The sequence below is a fragment of the Artibeus jamaicensis genome, unplaced genomic scaffold (assembly GCF_021234435.1).
Source record: "Artibeus jamaicensis isolate MK-2021 breed Jamaican fruit bat unplaced genomic scaffold, CSHL_Jam_final scaffold_474, whole genome shotgun sequence".
Classification (NCBI taxonomy): Eukaryota; Metazoa; Chordata; class Mammalia; order Chiroptera; family Phyllostomidae; genus Artibeus; species Artibeus jamaicensis.
The window spans coordinates 24,788,697-24,809,465 of record NW_026522046.1 but is presented as its reverse complement, the minus strand read 5'-3'; the positions used below and the strand labels follow the sequence as shown (position 1 = coordinate 24,809,465).

General features: G+C 44.8%; 1 protein-coding gene across 8 annotated transcripts in view; it reads left to right on the top strand.

The window, feature by feature from the left end:
• The window catches only part of LOC119035119 (schwannomin-interacting protein 1), a 643,607-nt gene extending 623,353 nt beyond the window's left edge, over positions 1-20,254 (top strand). For all 8 annotated transcript variants that reach the window (XM_037126366.2, XM_037126368.2, XM_037126367.2 and 5 more), the window contains 5 exons: positions 11,279-11,396; positions 12,305-12,502; positions 13,396-13,519; positions 16,447-16,540; positions 19,621-20,254. In XM_037126366.2, the coding sequence (XP_036982261.1) occupies positions 11,279-11,396; positions 12,305-12,502; positions 13,396-13,519; positions 16,447-16,540; positions 19,621-19,672 (586 nt within the window). In that variant the 3' untranslated portion in view covers positions 19,673-20,254. The remainder of the gene's footprint in view (positions 1-11,278; positions 11,397-12,304; positions 12,503-13,395; positions 13,520-16,446; positions 16,541-19,620) is intronic.
• The last annotated feature ends 515 nt before the right edge of the window (positions 20,255-20,769 follow it).

The following is a 20,769-nucleotide window of genomic DNA, read 5'->3' as shown; positions in this document are numbered from 1 at the left end:
TAAGTTTAAAGTCTGCAAAGACTGACACCTGTCATTCCCCTTCATCGGAGAAAAGCCCTAGGAAATGTTCAGTTGCATTTCTATAACCCATATTCTCCATCCCTATTAGAATTAATTGTTTCTAATGTATTACAACCCCTGAAATTCTTCATGGAGCTCGAAATACCTCCCCTCTTACTTACAAAAGTACTTGAGAGATGTCAGATCTTTGAGGTCACCACAGTGTCCAAGCATGTACCAGAGCACACGTATTGAATTAGTTAAATAATCCAAACTAGGTAAATCTCACATGAACGCACCTCTCTGAAAGCTCAGTACTCAGTTTTAAATGAGGCTGAGGACTTAAAATTAACTGGCCAGCCAACGAATTCTGAAGTGCTGAACTTACTTTTAAGGTGGGGACTACCCACGTAAATGGCATCTTTGTTTGGTAAAATGTTAGAGTTCTCTTTCTGTGTTTTGAAGAATGTATGTGTGTACCTGTAAAAATTCCGTGCACATTATGTGAGACACTATGAAACGGCCTGGGGTCTTCTGGGAAGACGTGTTTAAGCCACGCCTGTGAGTGTAGGTCCCTCTCAGTCGTCCCCACTGAATGTTTCTGATTGGTGACATCTCCTAAAGCACTTTTTTAAAGAGTGACAAGCTGTTAAATGTAAGCTAGGCTTACGGTAGTCCCATAAAGATGTTTCATGCCTAATATCGTAGCAAAAGAATTTTTTATATTGCTTCATAACTCTACTAATTAAATTTGACTTATACTGAAGTATGGCAACTGTAGGAAATGCCCTTTTTTTTTCTTCAAAATTTGCTAGTCCACACATAACCAGCCTTTCAAATTTGAGACTGTATGACCTTTGTCATTTTTTTCTATTTAAAAACATTTCAGCAAAAAGCTTTTAAAAGCTTAAAAGAGAATGATAAAAATAAAATACCTATTTTTGAAATAAGGTTTCTAAGAAATATTAGGTCTAATCATGTTCTTGAAAAAAATAAATATTCCTTTTTTTATGAGAGTATCATAATATTCTATAAAATCTTTTTGTTGACCACACTGATCTTGAGTCAGCATTCGAGTTCGGATGCTGGGTTTATACAGATCAGTGCCGCAGAAGGAGTGGAACCTGGCTTGGCCAGGCTGCGAGAACACAGCACAGAGCAGTGTTTAGTGATAGACACTCATCCAGGAAGCCTTTCATTTTTCAAACGTCACCCCCTGATCTGACCTTGTGGAGAAAACTCTGTCTTCTTCATTCTCCTTTTCTCCGAGTAACTGCAAGATTACTTCTCAGCTCCCTTCTTGCCTTACCCCAAGATCGATTTTTATTTACATACAAATAAATATAAGTAAGATCTAATACAGTCCTTTTCATCAAGTAGAGATGGGATGGTGTAACCTAGAATAGGCCATGCTCTCCTCTCCAAATACTGTGAATATTATGAAGACAGAAATCCCCCAGAGAGCTTTTGAGCAGCTGGTTTGAATAATGATTACTGTTTACTCATCTCAACCATTGCCACGTACCCAAATCAAAACGCCTATCGTTCTTGTTTGTGTAGGTTTATTGGTGAGTGGCTGAAACAAGACCCATAATAGGTGCCCACCACATCCTTTTGCACTTGGGTGGGAGACGGGGAGTGCCGGAGCCTAGGGAGTTGTAGCGACTGCACAGCATTGATCTAGAGAGCCATTAAAGAACCAGGTTCGCAGGGGCTTTGACCATGTGGGGCTGAGAATCTGCATATATAATCTGCCACCGAACCGCAGGTCGAAACAGCATCATTTTGCCAGGAATGTGAATCATCCTTCTGTCTCTAATGATGATAATTTTTGCATAACTTCCTGGAAGAAGTAAGCATAATGGTCATATATACCCAGCATGGGTGTCCTGTTCCATCACAATGAAATGGGCTTTCCGAGGCATCTTTCTTGCAGTAATAGGTGCATATTATAGCAACCTATTTATTACATGCAACATATGTTTTAAATTTCATATTAATCTCAGACATGTATACCAGTAATTTGCTTAGAAATTCTTTTTGTGTATTAGTAATTCCAAGGTATGTGTCACTGCAAATGGGTGTTTACAAATTCTCCTTTTGATGTTAGTTGGAAAAAAACCTATCATTTTTTTATAACCTCCTTCAAGGATTACCTCTAGTATCCTAAAGTGTTATACAACTTCATAAGTAATATTTGAAACAAGACTTGAAGTGAATCTTCTGAAGAGCAAAAAGCTTAAAATGGCAAAACAAATTTAATTATGTAAGCAATTCTTCTCTTTCACAAACCTGAAAGAAAAGCAAATTGGTATTTGAGAAATTTTCTTTGTCTAGTAAATAGCCTCGCTTTACAGTAATGCCAATGACCTCAGTTTAATTAGGTGCAATTAATTTTGTGCAAGCAAAATTTGACATCTTGCTAGAGGCATAACCAGCTGTACCCTGTCTTACGAATTTTTTTTTTAATCACCAATGAGAATTCATTGTCGGAGCTATTGCGAAAGGGTGGGAGGCAGGAAGAAAAAGGCCACGGGGCTGCATTTTATATTTAAAATTGGCTCCAGTGGACAGCTGAATGTTTAATTAAAAGAGCTTCTAGGAATGATTTTTCATTGGTGCGTCATCTTTGACAGGTTGTCATGACTTTATTACTGTGGTTTGCACATCTTTGGGCAGGGCTCCCCCACATGTGTCTGCACACATGCAGCTTGCACGAGGACTGGGCCCCCTGGAGAGTTTACTAGAAAACCCCCTCTCTGACTTTGGGTGAGCCGTGCCACCCACAGATTTACGCAGTCCCCGTGCACTCTTACAAAATGTTCTGTGCCCCCTGCATTAGTCTCATTATTCAGATTATCACTGCATTAAAAACCTGGGGAAAATATTTCAAAGAACCACTGCCAATCCAGTGATGATACATGCCTCCTATCACTCAGAATTTTTTGTTTTAGTTACTAAAAGAATCTTTTTAGAATTACTTAGATATACACATGCCTTGTGTGCATACAGAAAAAAAAGTGAAATGTGTTGGTTGAGTCCAACAAAGTTTCACATTCAGAGTCCAATTCTCTGTTGAACCACTTTCCCTCAAAGGCCTCGTTCTTTGCTTTTCCCCACGCTGGCACCCTGTGTGCTGTCGCGGACGCTGTGTCACCTTCTAAGCCACTGTCCCCGCTCTGCAGGTTTTGATGCTGGAGCTTTGTTCTTATCAGAAGATGTGAACGGCCAGCTCCCAGGGCCGGCCTCTTTCCTCAACTGGTCTGTTGGTGGATGGGGCTACAGTTCAGTGGAGCAGAACTGCCACCAGCTGCCCCGGGGGGGTGGAGATTGCGAGGCACACCCTGATTGTAAAGACGGCAGAATGAGCATAACCAAGCTTCCCGGAATCCGAGCAGTGTGGTAGATCTCCTGCATTCTTATTAATGGCTGTACAGAAATCAGATGGCCACGGGTTAAATCACGAAAGAGAATGCCTTTGATACAGCTTACTGTGCAACTAAGTCTGCATCAGAGGCCCAGCATTTTTTTTAAACATAACAAAGAGTGGTGAAAGCAGTGATTCCGTGATCACCAAATCCAGGCACTGACCCTCGGACTGCTGTACCTTTACCCCCACCCCGCAGATGCTGTCACAGGTCTGGTGGGGGCCAAGCATTTCTTCAGCCCCAGCAGCTGAAACTGAGCAGCAGGTCGGGCAGATACAAGTCTAAACTCTGTCTGGGCTGAGCGGAGTAAATAGTCAGGCTCGCCTTAAGAATATGGACAGTCAAGTGTATGGTGATTATTTTAGAGCCCAATATCTGCTACAGGTCCGAGGAGGAGACAGGGAGGGAGACTGGGCTGGACAGATGTCAGAGAGCCCACCCACAGAAAGGCTCACTTGTAAGAAATTATGTTTCTTGCTGTTCCCCAAGATGATCTCCCATCACCCCATCATCCTGCCAAGAACAGAGCCCAGCCTGACTCACGTGTGAGTCACGGTCCCTGTAGACGCCGTCTGAGTCAGACACGCAGTCCCCCTCTGCGGCTGTCCAGCATTTCATCCTGCTTACCTTCCCTCCACCACAGAGTGCGAGTCAGCTCACCCAGTTCCTCTCCTTTTCCTCTTTGTGATTCCTGCTGAGTGCCTACCCATGGCAACTCAGAAGCAGTCACAAGAAGAAAAATTCAAAATCGGTTCAATTACTTCCACCAAAAAATACCCAGGTGTATCTCCTGTTTGGTGCATCTATCTCCACAATTTTGTTTGCAGAATTGAAATCTTACTATGCCTACTGTTTTATGAGCTATTTTTAAATATATCATGAACAATTGCCCATCATATATTTCACCAAAACATGCTTAATCAATCTCATATTATGAGACACTGGAGTTGTTTCCAGTTCTTTGTTTCTGTTTTCATTGTGTTTTATTTTTCATCTTCTCTTTTTCTCTTCCACCCATGAATTTATTCTATCCTTCTTAAAGTGCCCTGGCTTCTCGAGGAAGAGCCAGGCTCTGCAGTGAAACGTCAGTTTGGTGACCCTGTGTTATTTAACCTCCGAGCCTTAGTTTTTCTCGAATGTGAAAAGGATATCAGAATACTTACTTCATGTGTGTCTGGGGATTGGAGGTAAACTACAAAGTGCCTAGCACGTAGTAGATGCTCAAAAGTGGTAATTCCTTTTTTTATTTCAGAGTACAGATTGCTTGGAAATCATTAGGCTTCGATTAAGATAAGAGTAAACCATATTTGGTGCTGAGGAGAAGCAGCCTCATTCTGGTCTTCAGTTAATGCTAAGAAGTAGTTGTGGTGAAAATGCATTTTTCCAACACTAAGATCCTATAATTCCAAATTTAATTATGTGTAAGTGGTCATTAGTGAAGGAACCGGACACTGATGTGGAATTAGATCCAGCAGCTGTCTAAGGAACGCAAGTGTGTATTTATAGCTCTCTAGAGACTTGGGTTAGGACTTTTTCTTCACCAGAGAATAGCCGGGGACAGCTAGTTGCCTTTCCCATTAGTCTCTTGGGTAGAGAAGGTTCTGTGGCCATGTGGTGCCGGGTGCCTATGAGCCATCGCATGAGCGTGTGCAGATGGAAGGATCTAGAACTAGCCTTAGAAAAGGGAGCAGAAAAAGAGAGTATGTGCAGGATTGGGAGGAAGAAACCCAGAGAAGGCCCTTCCCACGTCAGCACCTTGGCAGCTGCCTCTCAGCCTCTCAAGGAGGTGGTTCCTCTTTCCGCCGCTCCTCCCTGTAGGACGCAGTTCGAAACTACCCTTAACGTCTTTGGTCACATACCTGCTGGAGGGGTGGCTTTCCTTCCCTCTCCTGCATTCTTCCCTCACTCCCAATCCACCAGGCTCTCCCTTTTGCACTTTCCTGCTCATTCACTCTTCTTGGTTAATATCTTATTAATTAATGTCCAGGTTACTAAAGTATCTTTTCTTGTACATAAGATAGGGAATGTCGTGTGTGTGTGTGTGTGTGTGTGTGTGTGTTTAGTTCCCTTCCAGTGCCCCGTACAGCCCACATTTTTATTTGTACATTGTGATTTAACGATCCAAGCATTGGTAGCTGTTAGGAAGACCTGGTTTTTGTTATTCCTGGTTCAGCTACTACTATGCATCCACTTAATATAGGGGCTGTGAACTATAAAATGTCTTCAGAGGCAAGAAATATAATGAGTAAAGAAGCCCATAAAAGGCAATAGGTAGAATTAGCAAACTAGAAAGTGTGTGCCCTGGGCCAAGGGGACCGGCAGCTGCTTGTTCTGCACTAGTGTGTTGGTGCCACAGAGTTTGCAGAGATGCTGGTGCCTGGTCAGCGAATGAATGAATGGATGCTCAGTTAAACATCCCCTTTCTGTCTAATACAGTTCTAAAAATCATTCGCAGGTCTTGTGTGTGTGTGTTGGTATATGTTGTGCCACCAAAATTCTCTCCTATTAAATGAATATTACTCCTTTGTAAAAAGTCATCACCCCATGCATCACACAGCCTGAAGCAAGAAGTTAACACATTCCCTCTAAAGTAAAATAAGAAATAGCAGTGTATGTTCACAATAACAAATATGGGGAAGCAAAATCTTTGCAGTTCCTTTTATTAAAAAGAATAGTAATCAGTATTTCTGTAACTCTCATGATAAATGGCAATATGGAACAGTTGGTAAGGAAAAGAAGAAGGATATGGGAGGTTTGGGGGATGGGAAAAGTATTTTATGATTTGCTGACCTCCCTCAGCACAACCCACAGAGACATCATCCCACACGGGCAGCATCTAGAACTTCCCCGGGGCTCAGTGGTTCTCACGTTCTTTCTTCACAACAAATCCTTAGAAGAATGAACCGTGTTTACAGCTACCTTGGGTAATTACAGCCCACATTTTATGTTCCTTCCCCTTTGAAATTCTTGTTAAATTGAAAAAATATAGCTGATTATTCATCATGTGCAAAGTCTTTGAATAATGTATCACAGATCCATTAAAATAAATGGAAATCATGTATTTTAACAGCCCGTCCACCCAGGAGTTGGAGATGCTGCGTAACGAATGGCACAGCAGGGCCCATGGCTCCCAGGCACTCTGGTTCTGGACACAGAATGAGCAAGGCATGTCGGAAATCCATAGGCAAATGGGCAGTTCCCTCTCACTCTGCTTCTTAAGGAAGCTGTACAATTGTCTTGAAGCAGGTACAAGAGGTATCTGCCCTTTAAAATTATATTACCATCACAAGCACAATCTAATAAATCCAAACCTAAGTTTATGTGGGGGAAAGGCCACTGAATTCCAAAGACAAAGGTCCAGCTTATAGTCTCTTGCTTTGTGACCTCCATTGCCACAATGATGAGGCATGATAAACCACCCTCGTCAGTGGCATACGATGATAAGTGCTGGTTTTAGCTTCGAAGCCTGTGTATGTCAGCTGAGTAGGTCTGCAGATTAGACCTGGGCTCCCAGGGCCTTACTCCTGTGTCCACAGTCAGTCACACACTGATGGTGAGGTATCTTTACTGCTCTCACCTGAGCTCTGTCCTGTGTTCCCACCTTCCCTTGGGACAGTTGCTGATTGAGCTCTGTGCCACAAAGTCTCTCATCCACCAGTGGTTAGCCTGGACTTGTGGCAGGGTTCCCTCAGAGGGAGGCTTGGAAGAGGAATAAAGTCACTTCTGCATCCTGGTGGCCAGGACAAGTCAGGAGGCCAGTCCAGGAGTAGGGAAGTGGACCTGACCTCTTGATGGAAGAAGCTGTGACGTCCTCTTACAGATACCAGGAGGGGGAGAATTGGGGCCATTTTTAATCATGAGGCTGTCACAGTTCTGGGGCAAGTCATTGGACTGCTCTGAGTGACTATCACCTTGTCCATAAGCCACAGGTGGTTGGGTTGTTCAGCCCAAGCAGAGAATGTATGTGAGCATGCTTTTAAACCCGAATTCATTGCACCATTTTAAGTGAAGTTAACTAAGAGGTACAGGGGGTAAAACCCAAGAATTTTAAATATTTATATAAAGATGCTGGTGGTCCAAGCTGGTACTAGGAGATTCCTATTTCTGAAATCAGAAAACGCCAGATAGTTCTGGGGTTCAGAACTGGCTGCAGCCCAGCCCAGCGCCAGTCACCACACCCAAGGCCAAGAACTGAGGCCTGATCCACAATGGCTACTGGCCCACTGAAAGTCCCAGCAGACTTCAGGGTCATTGCATGGTCCGTCTCAAGAAATAAACTGGTCTTGTCCTTGCATTTTGGAAAAAGTGTTGTCTTTATACCAAATCCTGTGAGCACTTGGCTAAATTTTTGAGGTATCCCCTTAGTAGTTGAGAACTTTCCATTTCTACCATCCTCTCAATTGTGTGCGTATTTTAGAGATATCTGGCAACGGTAGTTGGAAGCCAGCACAAGTACTTTCTAAGTAACAGTCTTACTGTAAATGCCAAGCAGATGTGGGTGCTGAACAGCCTCTCAAGTAAGTGTCTGGCCACTTCTGCTCACACCGAGGTGTCTAAAAGGCACACTTAATCTTTAACCTTTTCATCTTTCTGCCCATTCTCTATCCAGAACACCCTGTTTCCAGACCCGCCGGCCTTCCTGGCAGAAGCACGGTCTGCAGTGTGGTTTCTCATTGCCTCACGGTGCTCCCGGTGCAAAGGGAGGAGAGGTGTCTGGGAGAACCGGGATGCAGACCTTGCAGCACGCAAATCCACAGGCAAGGCACAGCTCAGCCAGCCTTTTGCAGGCAACCCTCTGCTAAATGCCACTGGAAACGTCAAGTGGCCTTGACTTGGATACCTTAAATTATATTACTAATTAACATGATGAGCGTTGTGTTTTGTTTTCACCTCAGGCTGTGCTTGAGAGACCCAGACAAATTAGACCCCTAGCAGCTTGGATTTCGCACGCCTGTGTGTGTGGCCTGGTTGTAAGTGAGGCTAGATGCACTGTGGTGTGAGGGCCAGGGGCCAGGGACCCCAGGTTCCAGGAGTGAGCCTCCATTCGCCAGGCCTCCCCAGGCTGCAAGGAGCCAGAGCGGGGCTTATCTAACTCCAGCCTGGACACAGAGGCCTGCAGCAGCTCCGGGGGGCACTCCCTGCTAACCCCCCAGTCAGACCATGGCTTGGGAGCTGCGCTTGAATTCCCTCAAAGCCACCTTCATCTTAAAACCCGCTTAAAGGCTAAAGGCAAACAAATCCTTTCTGAAACTTGAGTCCATTTTAAGATGTCTTTACAAAAATCCCCTCTGAACCATCAGCTGTTATGCCACATAATTTTCTTTTCTTGAGAGCAGCATTCTTGGTGATTACTGCTGTAAGGAATTACGAGTCTCACCCGGTGAGAAGCTGTGTTCCGGTTCCCACGGTGATAATGTGGTACTAAGGCGATTTTCTCAATTCGCACCTGAGGTGTTTTTCCATTTCCCTCTTAAGCCCTACCCCCCCCCTTTTCCCTTTGCCTTTCCTGAGTTAGACACACTGCGTGTGGTGGTTGATTTGGGTCCGAGCTGACCCCGGCACAAAGTTCAGTTCAGGGGCAGAACAGTAGAACTGACCATCGAACTTTCTTCAGAATATTTATCTTTGGACATTTTAAATCTTATTTTGTGATGGGATTATGGGTTATTTTGTATTTTTATGATCTCTGTATCCAGTGGCCAGATACTTCTTTTTCAAAACTTTATTCAATAAATAGAAAATGCGACATAATCTGAGATTCAAATTAGATTTAATTTTAAATGTTGTTATTGTAAAATATGTTTTTAAAATGTCTGGTTTTAATTTGCAATTTTATTTCCCATTATCTTCCAATCCATAGATCTTGAGTTTTATTATTAATAACAGGTTGGTATTGGGGTGGGTTTTATTTTTTACCAACTACAGATAATAAATTTTAAAACCTAATTTATATGGGATCAAAGGGTCACCTAAACATAGTAGATTTCTCCAGAAAAATAAAATCCAGTGCGAGAAGGTTAAAAGGAGACGAATTCCAGCTCCGCACGCGTGAAGCTGCCTGGCGGAGTCACGCACAGCTCAAGGACCAGCTGTCAGAGTTGAGCACACACCTGGGCGTCGCTGTGGCCAGGCAAGGCACTCCTGTAGGTGACAGTACAGGTCCCTTTGCAAAGTTACGTCGCTTTGAAAATTCTGTGTTCCTTTGTCTAGGCTTTCAGAAAGCAGGAAAAGGGAGGGCAGTTAACATGTACAGAAGACTGCCTTGTGGCCAACTCTCTGCTAACTCTTTTCATTCTTCCTACAAAATACTGAATGTTTCACCCATTTTACAGATGAGAACACTGAGGGTCATAGAACCATATGCCCAGGGATAGACATGAGGATTCAGAACCCAAGTCCAACTGCACCCAAGCACCCCAGCTGATCAGACAGCACCTGTTGGCCAGCCCCAGGACCAGCTCTTTTTGCCACCTGTGAGGACAGGAAGGGAATGGAACTGGGCCTCCCAGTCTCCTGAGGAGACTGGGCTTCAAGTCTCCTTTTTGGGGAAATGAGCTGGGACTTTAGGTCATTACAGAAGCAAACAACAGGTGGCAGTACATACACGTAACAATGTGGTGCCTGTGTTCAACCAGTAGATTTCCTTTTCTAGGTTCTGTACCATTTTCTAAGAAGCACTTTCTGTGAGTCATTTGAGCAGTTTGTACAAAGCATCCCTAACCATTGGAATAAAAAAAAATCAAATACAAGTGTCAACTCACAGACGAGTAGTTCCTTGCCCTTCTTTCTGTGACGGTAGCAGCGCTGAGCCACTTGGTGTGTGCACTGCCCTAAACCTGGTGTAGACAAGCCTCTGACCCTTGCTGTTTAGGAGCCACCTTTCGCCTTGTCCTGCTCTGTGTGTGGTCCGGGGCACAGGCTGGGGGCTGCTAGGGATGCTAAGAAAACTACTTCTTTAAGAACTCTCCCTCACCGAAGAGCAGGAAAATGTGTTCAACTTCAGAAGACGTTTAGGACAAAGAATGAGACTCGCCGTCCGGCCTGCTGTATGGCAGGTGCACAGCTGGGTGACCCTTGGGGACCACCTTCCAGCAGCATCGCTCCCGGGGCTTCAGAATTTGATTTGCCGTGAACAGAATGAGCTCCACCTCCCGGGCTCGGAGAGCACCCGGCAGGCAGCCGGCAGGACCTTGCAGCATTTGGAGGCCGGGCCTTTCGCCCTGGGTTTGGGGTTTCCTTAAGTTTCTCTAGGGTGAACCTGCGGTGTGGTTTTCTTTCTTAATGACATAAGTGAGCTCCCTTGGTTGGCTTTTGGCAATTGCCTTAAATAAAATTTTCCTTCAGATGGCCCTATTCTGTCTCTTTGGTGGGGGGGACAGTTTTCAGAGAGCCGCTGGCTCTGGGGAGTTTTGGATTGTCCCCATGAGCTAGGGCACTGGGTGACAGCATGCAGCTTCGTTTGGCCAAAGGCCCCATTCATCTTCATCAACAGGAATAGAAACTCAATGACTAAACACATTTTTGGGAGGTGCCAGCTGTGTGTTTGGTATTGTGCTGGGCACTATAATATGTGGCCTTCAGTATTTTTCACTTAATGTGAAATGAATGTGGAAAAAAACCAGTACAATAATAGTAAAATTACTTTACCATTTATCAAGTTGTAAAGCTAACGGGTGATTATTATCCTCTTGTATGTTATCACTTGTGAGTTAAGAGTGATACTGGTCAGTCACTTCTCCACACGAAGAACACATAAAATTGCTTTCTGTCAGCAAAACCAGGCAGCTCTGTTGAGTGCGGCCAGGTAACAAACGCTGAGTGGACTTGGTGTCCTGTTTGCTTCTGCCCAGCCTACAGAGTGGGATGAACCTGCAGATCTGCTTTGTCAACGACAGCGGCAGTGACAAGGACAGCGATGCGGACGACAGCAAGACTGAAACCAGCTTGGACACCCCTTTGTCGCCCATGGTGAGTGCACAGCTGTGCCTGGGGCTGGACATGGGTGCTTTCCTGGTCTCCCGGGTTCTTTTCTGTTGTTAGTTAGGAACAAGCATTACAGAGATTTGAACAGAGAAACGTTGCTTTGCGTTTCTCCCTGTGGCAATGCCCCTAAAACCTGAAAGTCACTGGGAAATCAGAACTGTGATGCAGCAGAGATGCATCAGCTCTGTTCAAGGTAGTGACTACTTTCCTATTAAACCATAAGAGAAATCACATGTACCCTCCAAAATTCTAAGGGAGTATGTTAAACATCAGCCCTTCCCCACTGGGTTCAGAACTATGAGCACAGACTAGCAGTAGGACACCTCTGTGAGGATGCGGGTGAGACAGGGTGGGAAAGCTCGTGCGTGGAGCTGTCATTCAGAGAAACCGGCAAGTGTGTCTAGTATTCCGCATTGCATTTCTTGCACACACATTATAAAAGATGGCTTACTGACCACAGGGGCTCGTAGCTGGAATTCATGCTGCTCTGTGACATCTGGGCATCACTTTCCTCACCAACCAGTCTTGTTTTCTTATCAAAGAAACCATGTTGGTCATTGGATACCTGGGGTCCTCTCCATTCCAGAGAGCTACATGCTGCCTTAGCTGTGGTTTGAATAGTTTGCTGTGCCTGGTCTTTTGAGACCAAGAATCAAAGAAATTGATTCAAGTTTGTCATAAATCTGTTGTTTCTGTTATTTAGTGTGCTACGATCATAATCCGTAATCGACACTGGGGAGGTAAACTGCTTTTGTGTTACCTGAGATGGGTGCACATCAAATCGAGTGGTGAGCTGAGTGGATGGAGGGGAGTCTCTCAGGGGTGCTCCAGCCCCCTCCCAGGATGGTACCCCTGGCATGCAGAGCTCAACGCTGCTTTTTTTCTCTTCACAGAGCAAGCAGAGTTCTTCCTATTCCGATAGAGACACTACTGAAGAGGAATCTGAATCCCTAGATGATATGGATTTCCTCACCAGGCAAAAGAAATTGCAAGCTGAAGCCAAAATGGCCCTCGCCATGGCCAAACCCATGGCCAAAATGCAAGTAGAAGTGGAAAAACAGAACAGGAAAAAGTCTCCCGTCGCTGATCTCGTAAGCAGCAAGCGCTGAGACACAAGCCAGTGTTTGGTGGCTGCCTATGGTTGAGGTTGTCCCCGCCCTTTGCCAGAATTATGCAAACTTGGGTTTCTCCAAGGCAGTTTGTAAAAAGTACTGCCGTTGAGAAATATTTAAGTTTGTTTCTTTTTCCTTTCTACTGTATCACTGAAAGATACATAAGCAACAGCTTTCACAAAAGTAAAGTCTGCTCTTGATTCATGTCTACTTGTGTTTTTCAGGGGCAATATTAGCTGCCCTGGGAATATCGATATTTAAATTCCTTTAAAGCAATCTCAGTTTAAGAATCTATGGGTTGTGGCAAACGCACCACTGCTTTGTCCCACCTTGGAACAGAGACGTGTGGATAGTAGATAAGAGCCCCGCTCTGCCCCCGGCCTGCTGTGGGGCTCCGCGCATGTCACACAAGTCTCAGTCTTCTCACCTATCAAATGGGACGAGCAGGGACACCTGTGTCAGAGCACGACTCTGAGCATTGGGTGAACAGAGCATCCAAAGCACGTAGCGCAGGGCCTACAGCATGCTATAAATCAGTAAATAGCTGATGTTATCCATTTTTATCTGTGCCATTACCACTGTCTGACTCCCTGCTCATTCATTCGGGGATGTAATCATTGACCCGGGGTTGTCACAGCCTGTGTTAAGAGCCAGTCTGAAAGTGTCAGCATTCTGAGGGTGATGGTGTTGTAGGCATGTGCTGTGCGGGGCCTCGCACGGGGGAAGGGAGACTGGGAAAGCTTTTAAGCCCAGAGCTTGAGTCGCAGTGGGTGAGTCGGGGGCAGGTGGGGGGCAGCGGGGGAGGAAACAGTCTCGGGTTCAGTATGCCCGCTGCTCCGCTCACACCTGCGTCCCTCCCTCCGCGTCTCCAGCTGCCACACATGCCCCACATAAGCGAGTGCTTGATGAAAAGAAGTTTAAAGCCCGCTGACCTGAGAGACATGACGGTTGGGCAGCTACAAGTGATCGTCAATGATCTCCATTCGCAGATAGAAAGTAAGTACAAAATGTGCTTGAAAATGGAGCGATGAGGGTGAAACGCAGGGGATGGTCCCACTTCTCGATTCAGTTCCCGTGTACAGTGTTTCACTGGGCTCCTCCCGTGCACTTGCAAGGAAGGGAAGAGAAGCCCACACTCTCTTAACTCTCTCCCCCTCTCCCTCTCTCTTATTACTTTGAAATATTCAGAAACTTTGAGGACTTTTCAAGGTTAGGGCCATCTTACTTATTTTAAATTGCCAGCTCCTAGCAAGTGCTTGGCATGTATTTGGCCTGCCCCCTGTTTCTGGAAGATGATTTAGTAGTCACAGGTCATTCGTGATGTAATTGTACCCTCCACTGTGTTGGTACGTTCATGCATTTTAGGTCAAGTCACAGTCGACTGATTTTTGTGGTGCTCCAGGTGGTGAGAGTATGTATGACCCGCAGCGTGACAGCCGATGGGCCAGTTTCCCCGGAATAACCGAAGCGCAGAGGGGGAGCGAGTGAGTGGCCCTCACGCTGATTAGAGGTGCAGAGAACGTCCATTGCTCGGCCCAGTGAAAGAGAGAACGTGCTTACTTGGGCAGTGCGGTTAGGCCGGGTGGACCGAGGACGTCTTAGAATCACACACAGAGAAAGTCACCTAAGAGGTGTGCCAGCCGAATGCATTCAGACGACCACCTACAAAGAGCGTTGTTTAGGAGCCGCTTGGGGAAGTCTGAACACTGACTAAATGTTTTATTATTTATTTGTTGATTCTGACACAATAACCATATTGTGGTTATGTTCATTTTTTTTAAAAGAACCCTATTTTTAGAAAGACATATGGAAGCACTGGCAGATGAAATAATATGATGTCTGGAATTTAAAATAATCTAGTAGGAGAAGGGGAGATACTCTGGGTCAGGACTGGCTAGTTGAAGCTAGTGGGGTGTATGGGACTTCTTTAACTGTGTTCTTTGCTTTTGCATCCGTTTGAAATTTTCCATAATAAAAAGTTAAAAACTTCATATGGGGAAAAAAAATTCCTACGCACTATGCAGGCACTGTACTAGTACTAGTATAGAAGCTACCCCAGGAACACGTGGGAACAAAACAGAATTGGACATATCCAATGTCAAGTTGATGCATTCAGCATTGTTTTAAAATCAAGAAAAATAATTTTAACATTTTAATTAAGGACCATAGATTCACTGGATTTTTTAAATATTCTACTACATTTGAATTTTAGTTGAGAATAAGTTACTAGGGGTTTCATTCTTTCTACTAATAGTTTACCACTAAAACATCTTCCTTAGGTTTTTAAATAATAAAATTGCCATCTCATCCTTGTCGGGGGTAGATGAAGTTTTAGATCGCTGTGTGATTTTTTTTCCCCTCTCTTTTTAAAGTTGGAAACTAGCCTGAACTAAAGGCAGATCAATGCATCATTTGAAGTCAGAGTCTCTCAGAGCGTTTCCAAGGGGGACCCGGCTGAATACCCACTTCCTTTCTTTGGTTTCCAGGCCCAGAGCTCTTACTAAATGAATGTTCTCTACCATGTGTCCATATATTCAGACATAGAAGCTTTTTTTAAAAATCTTCATCCAAGCACATTTTTTTCATCGCTTTTGTAGGGGGAGAGAAAAAGAGAGAGGGACATCAGTGCAAGAGAGACACATTGACTGGTTGCCCCAACAGGGGATCGAACCTGCAACCTTTCGTTCTATGGGACGATGCTCCCACCGAGCCACACTGGCCCGAGCCAGACTTAGAAGCTTTAATTCTTAGCTGAACTGAGGGGGAAACACAAGAGAGGGCCCCTTGCTTGTTCCTTTTTTTCAGAGGCAGAAGCCATATTGACGCAGTGCACTGATTTAGGAGAATTAGAAGTGTTTCCATCATGTTAAAGGGACTTATTTAAGAAAAAAAAAAAAGAGCAATACTCTGAACGATAAGGTGGCAAAAAATACCTATTTATCAATAATTGAATCTAAAAGCAAACTAAGCAAAGAAGAAGAACAGAGACAGAATCGTGGATCCTGAGAGCCGTTTGATGGTTGCCAGAGGGGAGCAGGGTGTGGGGCTGTGCGTGAAGAGGGAGGGGATGAAGAAATACGAGTAGGTAGTTACAGAGTAGCCAGGGGATGTAAACTACAGTGCAGGCGAATTTGTACATGTGGCTCAGGGACATGAACAACGGTGTGGGGACTGCCCGAGGGAGTGGGGGGTGCTGGGTGGAAGGCAAAGGGGGGAAAATCAGGACAGCTGATTAATCATGGCATAATCATTAAAGTATAATTGAAAAAAAGATAAAGAAATGTTTCTATTTTATCCCCATATAAGTCCCAAGGAATATTTGCCTTGGCACCTGTTGTCCAGAGATTTCGGGGGCCATTCCTTCAGGTCTGATGCATCTGGCTTTCCATTCTCAGGAGCTCATACCTGCTCCTAGAACAGCCTGCACGCAGGGCTGCTCCTTCCCAAGACAGCGAGAAGCCTCTGGGCATCCCTGAGGCGCCCTCCTCTCCAGCTGGGCGGCCCACACAGCCTGTTGGCTACGGCAGTCCCCCCACCCCCCGACTCTCCGTGTGGCAGAAGCAGCGGAAAACTTAATAAATCCCAGACTTCTGTGCTCACGTTTTTTCAAAACAAAACCCTGCATTTTCTAACAAGCTGTTCCCCTGATAATTAACAATTTCTTTTCCCACTTTAATGTAAATGTATTTGGAAATACTCTGTACTTGACTCCTTTTCTTCTAGCACTCCTATAATTATGCAAACTAGTCATGTTCTCAAATCAGTGGTTTCCCCTAAGGTTATGAGAAGCTAATACAGCAATTCTAAATTTTAACAGGTAGATAGATATAGATATCTGTGGTCCATGTACCCATAAATAGTTACTCCTTCTGACGTGGATGCAATCTTATGTATTTTTCAATGCTGTCTTCTCTTTTTCCCAGGCTTGAATGAAGAGTTGGTCCAGCTGCTTCTCATCCGAGATGAGCTGCACACAGAACAAGATGCTATGCTGGTAGACATCGAAGACTTGACCAGGTCAGTGAGGTTTCACTCTTTCCAGAGAAAGAAGCCCAGGATGGTCTGAAGTTTCAGAATCAGGGCAAGAGCAAGTGCTGCAAGTGCTGGAGAACTGTCTCCCTCCCTTTTATGAGTTGCCCACCTAATCCCTGCTGGCATCACTGTTCAGATGGAGGAGGAGTGGCCCAGACTGCTCCTTGCAGGATGCACTGCCTCTCACAACCATCCCCCCAATAAGGGGTGGTCGGGGCATTAGAACAAGCGCCTGCACTCAAGTCAGGTCAGCATTTCTGGCCTAGTGGAACTTTGTCCTGCAGGACTGGTCCCAGGAGTTGGCGCTAAGCCATTCCACACTGGCACGTTGCCAGTGTATGAGCAGCCATATGGTGGAAGCCACAAAATGGCACTTGCTGTTATATGTCGTGACTCTTAATCACATGTGCTGGGCCCAGGAGGCAGGGACACTGGAACCTTTCCACAGGACCAGTGCTGCCAGATTGCTCTCGCCAGGGGGAGACTCCAGGCCTTGAGAATCTAGCTGGGCCCGGCTCCAGGTGCCTCTCTGGGAAGAGGTAAAGAAGGCTTTCCTCCCCAGAGGGCAAGGAAACGAGGCTAATAGTCAAGATCTTACACTTGTTAGTTTCCCTTATAGAAAAGCCTGTCTCTGTAGCTATAGAAAGTACACAGAATACCGTGATCACCCCTGTTATCTCATATTTACTTGGCACCTTTTCAGAGGCAGGTTATTTGAAGTCTTTAAACCAAATGCAGCAATCACCATTAATCCCAGGAATGGTATTCAGAGAGTGAATGGCTCCCCAAGGAAAGAGAGAACACCACTTGTCTCAGTAACCTAAGGAATCAGCTATATGATGGAGAAGCTTGCAAACATATGTGGTGAAAATGCTCTCAGGACCCCTTCTCAGTGTGTATCATGGGGTGAGATACTTTTCTAAGTGCAATGTTATAAAACTAGTTTGTAGCAAAATAAATGCCACAGAACCATGTTCGGACTGTTTTTAAAGACCTGTGGGCACCATTCCTGTTTTGTAAGCTTTGAATATTCGATTGCCTCGTCCCTTAACAAAACGACACTAACAAAAACCAAAAAACCCCAAGGCCTTCCTGTACCTTCTTCAGCGTATTTGCCTGAATCTGAAATAACACTCAGATAATACTGTTGCCATCTGCAGATGTGCTCAGGCACTGCACCAACGACTGTGAGCTATATCACTCTTTGTTAGTCCGAGAGATTTACATACAAGCGTTGAGACTATGGGACATCCATAGTGAAGTATACACCCAGGGCCTGTGTCCTTGAAAACTATGTGAACTCTTTGATAAATGCAGGATTTGCCTGTGGGAGCAGAGACTTTTACTCTGCCCCTGAAAGCAGCATCGGCCTGAGTCGCTGCAAGGAGGACAGCAGGAGGTTCCTCCCTTCTCTCCAAGGATTACAGTGCTATGTAGGATTGTAGTATACGTTTTACATACACCTTCCAGATGGTGTGTTCATGGAAAGCAGGGCAGACAGAACCATAGGATTAAAGGGAGGGGATCCCCTAATTTAAAGGTGTTGGAGGAACCCTTTACATTAAAGTAGGGAGAAGTTTCTCTGTCTGAACCTTGAAGCAGAAACATAACTTTGCTCATGGGGGACACTGAGGGTATTTTAATGTCCCTACAGAGCTTCGAAGCCAGACCTAAGCGGACTGAGAGTGTGGCTGTAGGGCTTCTGAAGTCCCACCCGCCTCTGCCCCTTACCTGCCCAACTCCTGCCATTCGGGGGCAGTTGGGACCAGTGATTCTCAGATTTGCCTGCACAGTGGAACCCCAAGGAACATTTATAAAGTATTGACACAGAAATAGGGCCATGAGGTGGTCTGCTAAAGAGCATAATTTTTTTTTTAGAATAGAGGCTTTTCCTTGAGTTCCTTTATTGTTAAATGAATGTCACCAATTATTTGTGGGCTGTTGAATGTGGCAAGGACTCTTGTCACTTCCCTGTTTCAGAAAGTATTTGTGGTTTGTCTTCTCTGTACTATGGCTATGAGACATTCTGCATAAAACCAATGGGTTAGACTTGACGTCACTGACTGCCCAAATCAGGGCAGCACCCAAAAAACGGCCCCTGAGCCTTTGGGTACAGCTGGAAACCACACCCTTAGAGGCCTTTCTCTTGCCAAATTTATAATTTCCTAACATCCTTCTTCAACACATTTGCAGCCGTCAGACCCCGCCACCTTCTGAGGTGTTTATTTAATTAGTGCTCATTCAAGGGATGTAAGCAGCTTGGCCATTCCTCCCGCTGTCTCCACCGGGAGACAGGTGCTGGGCCGGCCGAACTGTGGGCTCCCGGGCCAGAATAGGGCTGGATGAATAAAAAGACTCGCCCCAGTCTACCTCCACCCTCGCTGCCATGATCATGCCCTTAGGACTGTTTGAGGGGGTGGGGGAAGTACGAAGACACGGAAATTCTTCCTATCTGCCAAAGCCTGCCAATTGCTAGGAAGACATTAACTTCTATAAGAGTGGCATTAGGTCACCAGCCTCTGATTTCTTGCAGGAGCCTCATCAGTACTTAGCTGTGTGTCTGTGTGCACACGTTTTTAGATTAAGTGGTCACGAAGCTACTTTCCATCACCCTACCTTGTTTTGACTTTTTGTTTAGCCTATTTTTTCTGTCTGCTGGCTCCTTCTTTGCTCTTTGTTCCTTTCTTGTCTCTCTCCATTGGAATAGATGCTGCATGAGAGCAAAGGCTGTATTGTCCACCCTCCACCAAACCCCTCACGCCCGGAGTGGTGCCCAGCACATCGTGAACATTTGTGAACACATGGTCCCCCAGACTTACCTCTTCATGTTGGAGCATAGCACTTTAACAGTCTCGGGTTAATCCAATGGTTTATTGAGTCAAAGGAATCCTGCAGAGAATATAAAAATTGAAGAGGGCGAGGCCATTAAAGTTAAGAACTGTTTCTTGGATCTCTTGGTTTCACTATGAGTAACTGAACCTCCGTTTGGAGGAGGTTTTAGCTGTTGATTGGAAAGTAGGTTGGATCTTTCTTCTTGGTGCTAAATAATGGTATTAATTTTACAGACACGCTGAAAGTCAGCAGAAGCACATGGCAGAGAAAATGCCCACAAAGTGACAAGAAGCCATCCAACCAGAGGACAAACCAGACTTCATTTTGCTTCTGTGGTTGTAAAAATGTTGTTGCTAAAGGTGGCGCAGAAACAAGCAGATATCAGTGTTAGTCATTGATAATGTCTGAAGCTTAATGTCCAGTGATTGGCCTTTGCTTCTTAATTTATTTTAATTTTTTTACTGTGCCATTAATATCAGGCATTTTAATAAAATATTGTTACAGAAATGTACAGTACTCAACACCATCACAACTCATGGTTAATTAAAGAGGGTAGTTTTAACTTTATTTTTATTTGTTTAGGCCTTTAAGTTGGAGCAGTATTTTACCGTTGACCACTTTCGTCCCCACGGTAGTTTTAAAGAACTGTAAATGACGGTGCTATACAAGTCAGAACATACCTGCCTGCCTCGTAGTGAAGTCGTAGCTCTCCGTAATATGTATACTTTAATCAGTTTTCAACATTTTGTGAATGTTGACTACCTGAACTTCATTTTTAGATGTGCTATTAACAGTCTGTTGGATTCAGAGGGTTCCTTGAAAGTTTTATGTATAAATATGTAAAATAAAAATTAAAACTTTGTTTCATATGATATGTCCTTTTGCTCACTTGCAAGCCCCTACCCTGGCCGGATTTCTTCCCTTTTCACTCTTCCTCAACTGAATTCCTCACCAGGAATTTCTTCCTGTTTTAACCACTTCTGTTGGTCTCATGAAGAAAAATGCCAAGTCTACAGAAGTAAAGGAGAGGTTATTTGTTTGTTTGTTTATTTATTTGTTTGTTTGTTTATAGAGAGAGGGGAAGCGAGGGAGAAAGACAGAGAGAAACATCAATGTGTGGTTACCTCTCACATGGTCCTCACTGAGCACCTGGCCCGCAACCCAGGCATGTGCCCTGACTGGGAATCGAACCAGCGATCTTTATGATTCACAGCCTCAATCCACTGAGCCACACCAGCCAGGACGATTATTTTTATTACAGAAAAAACAAAGTGCTGTGCAGAGGACAAGCAATGCAGTGAATTGCCAAGAAGATGGGAAAGAGTGTGTGAGGGAGTGAATGTGTGTGTGCATGAGTGTGCGAGAGAGTGTGTATATGTGTG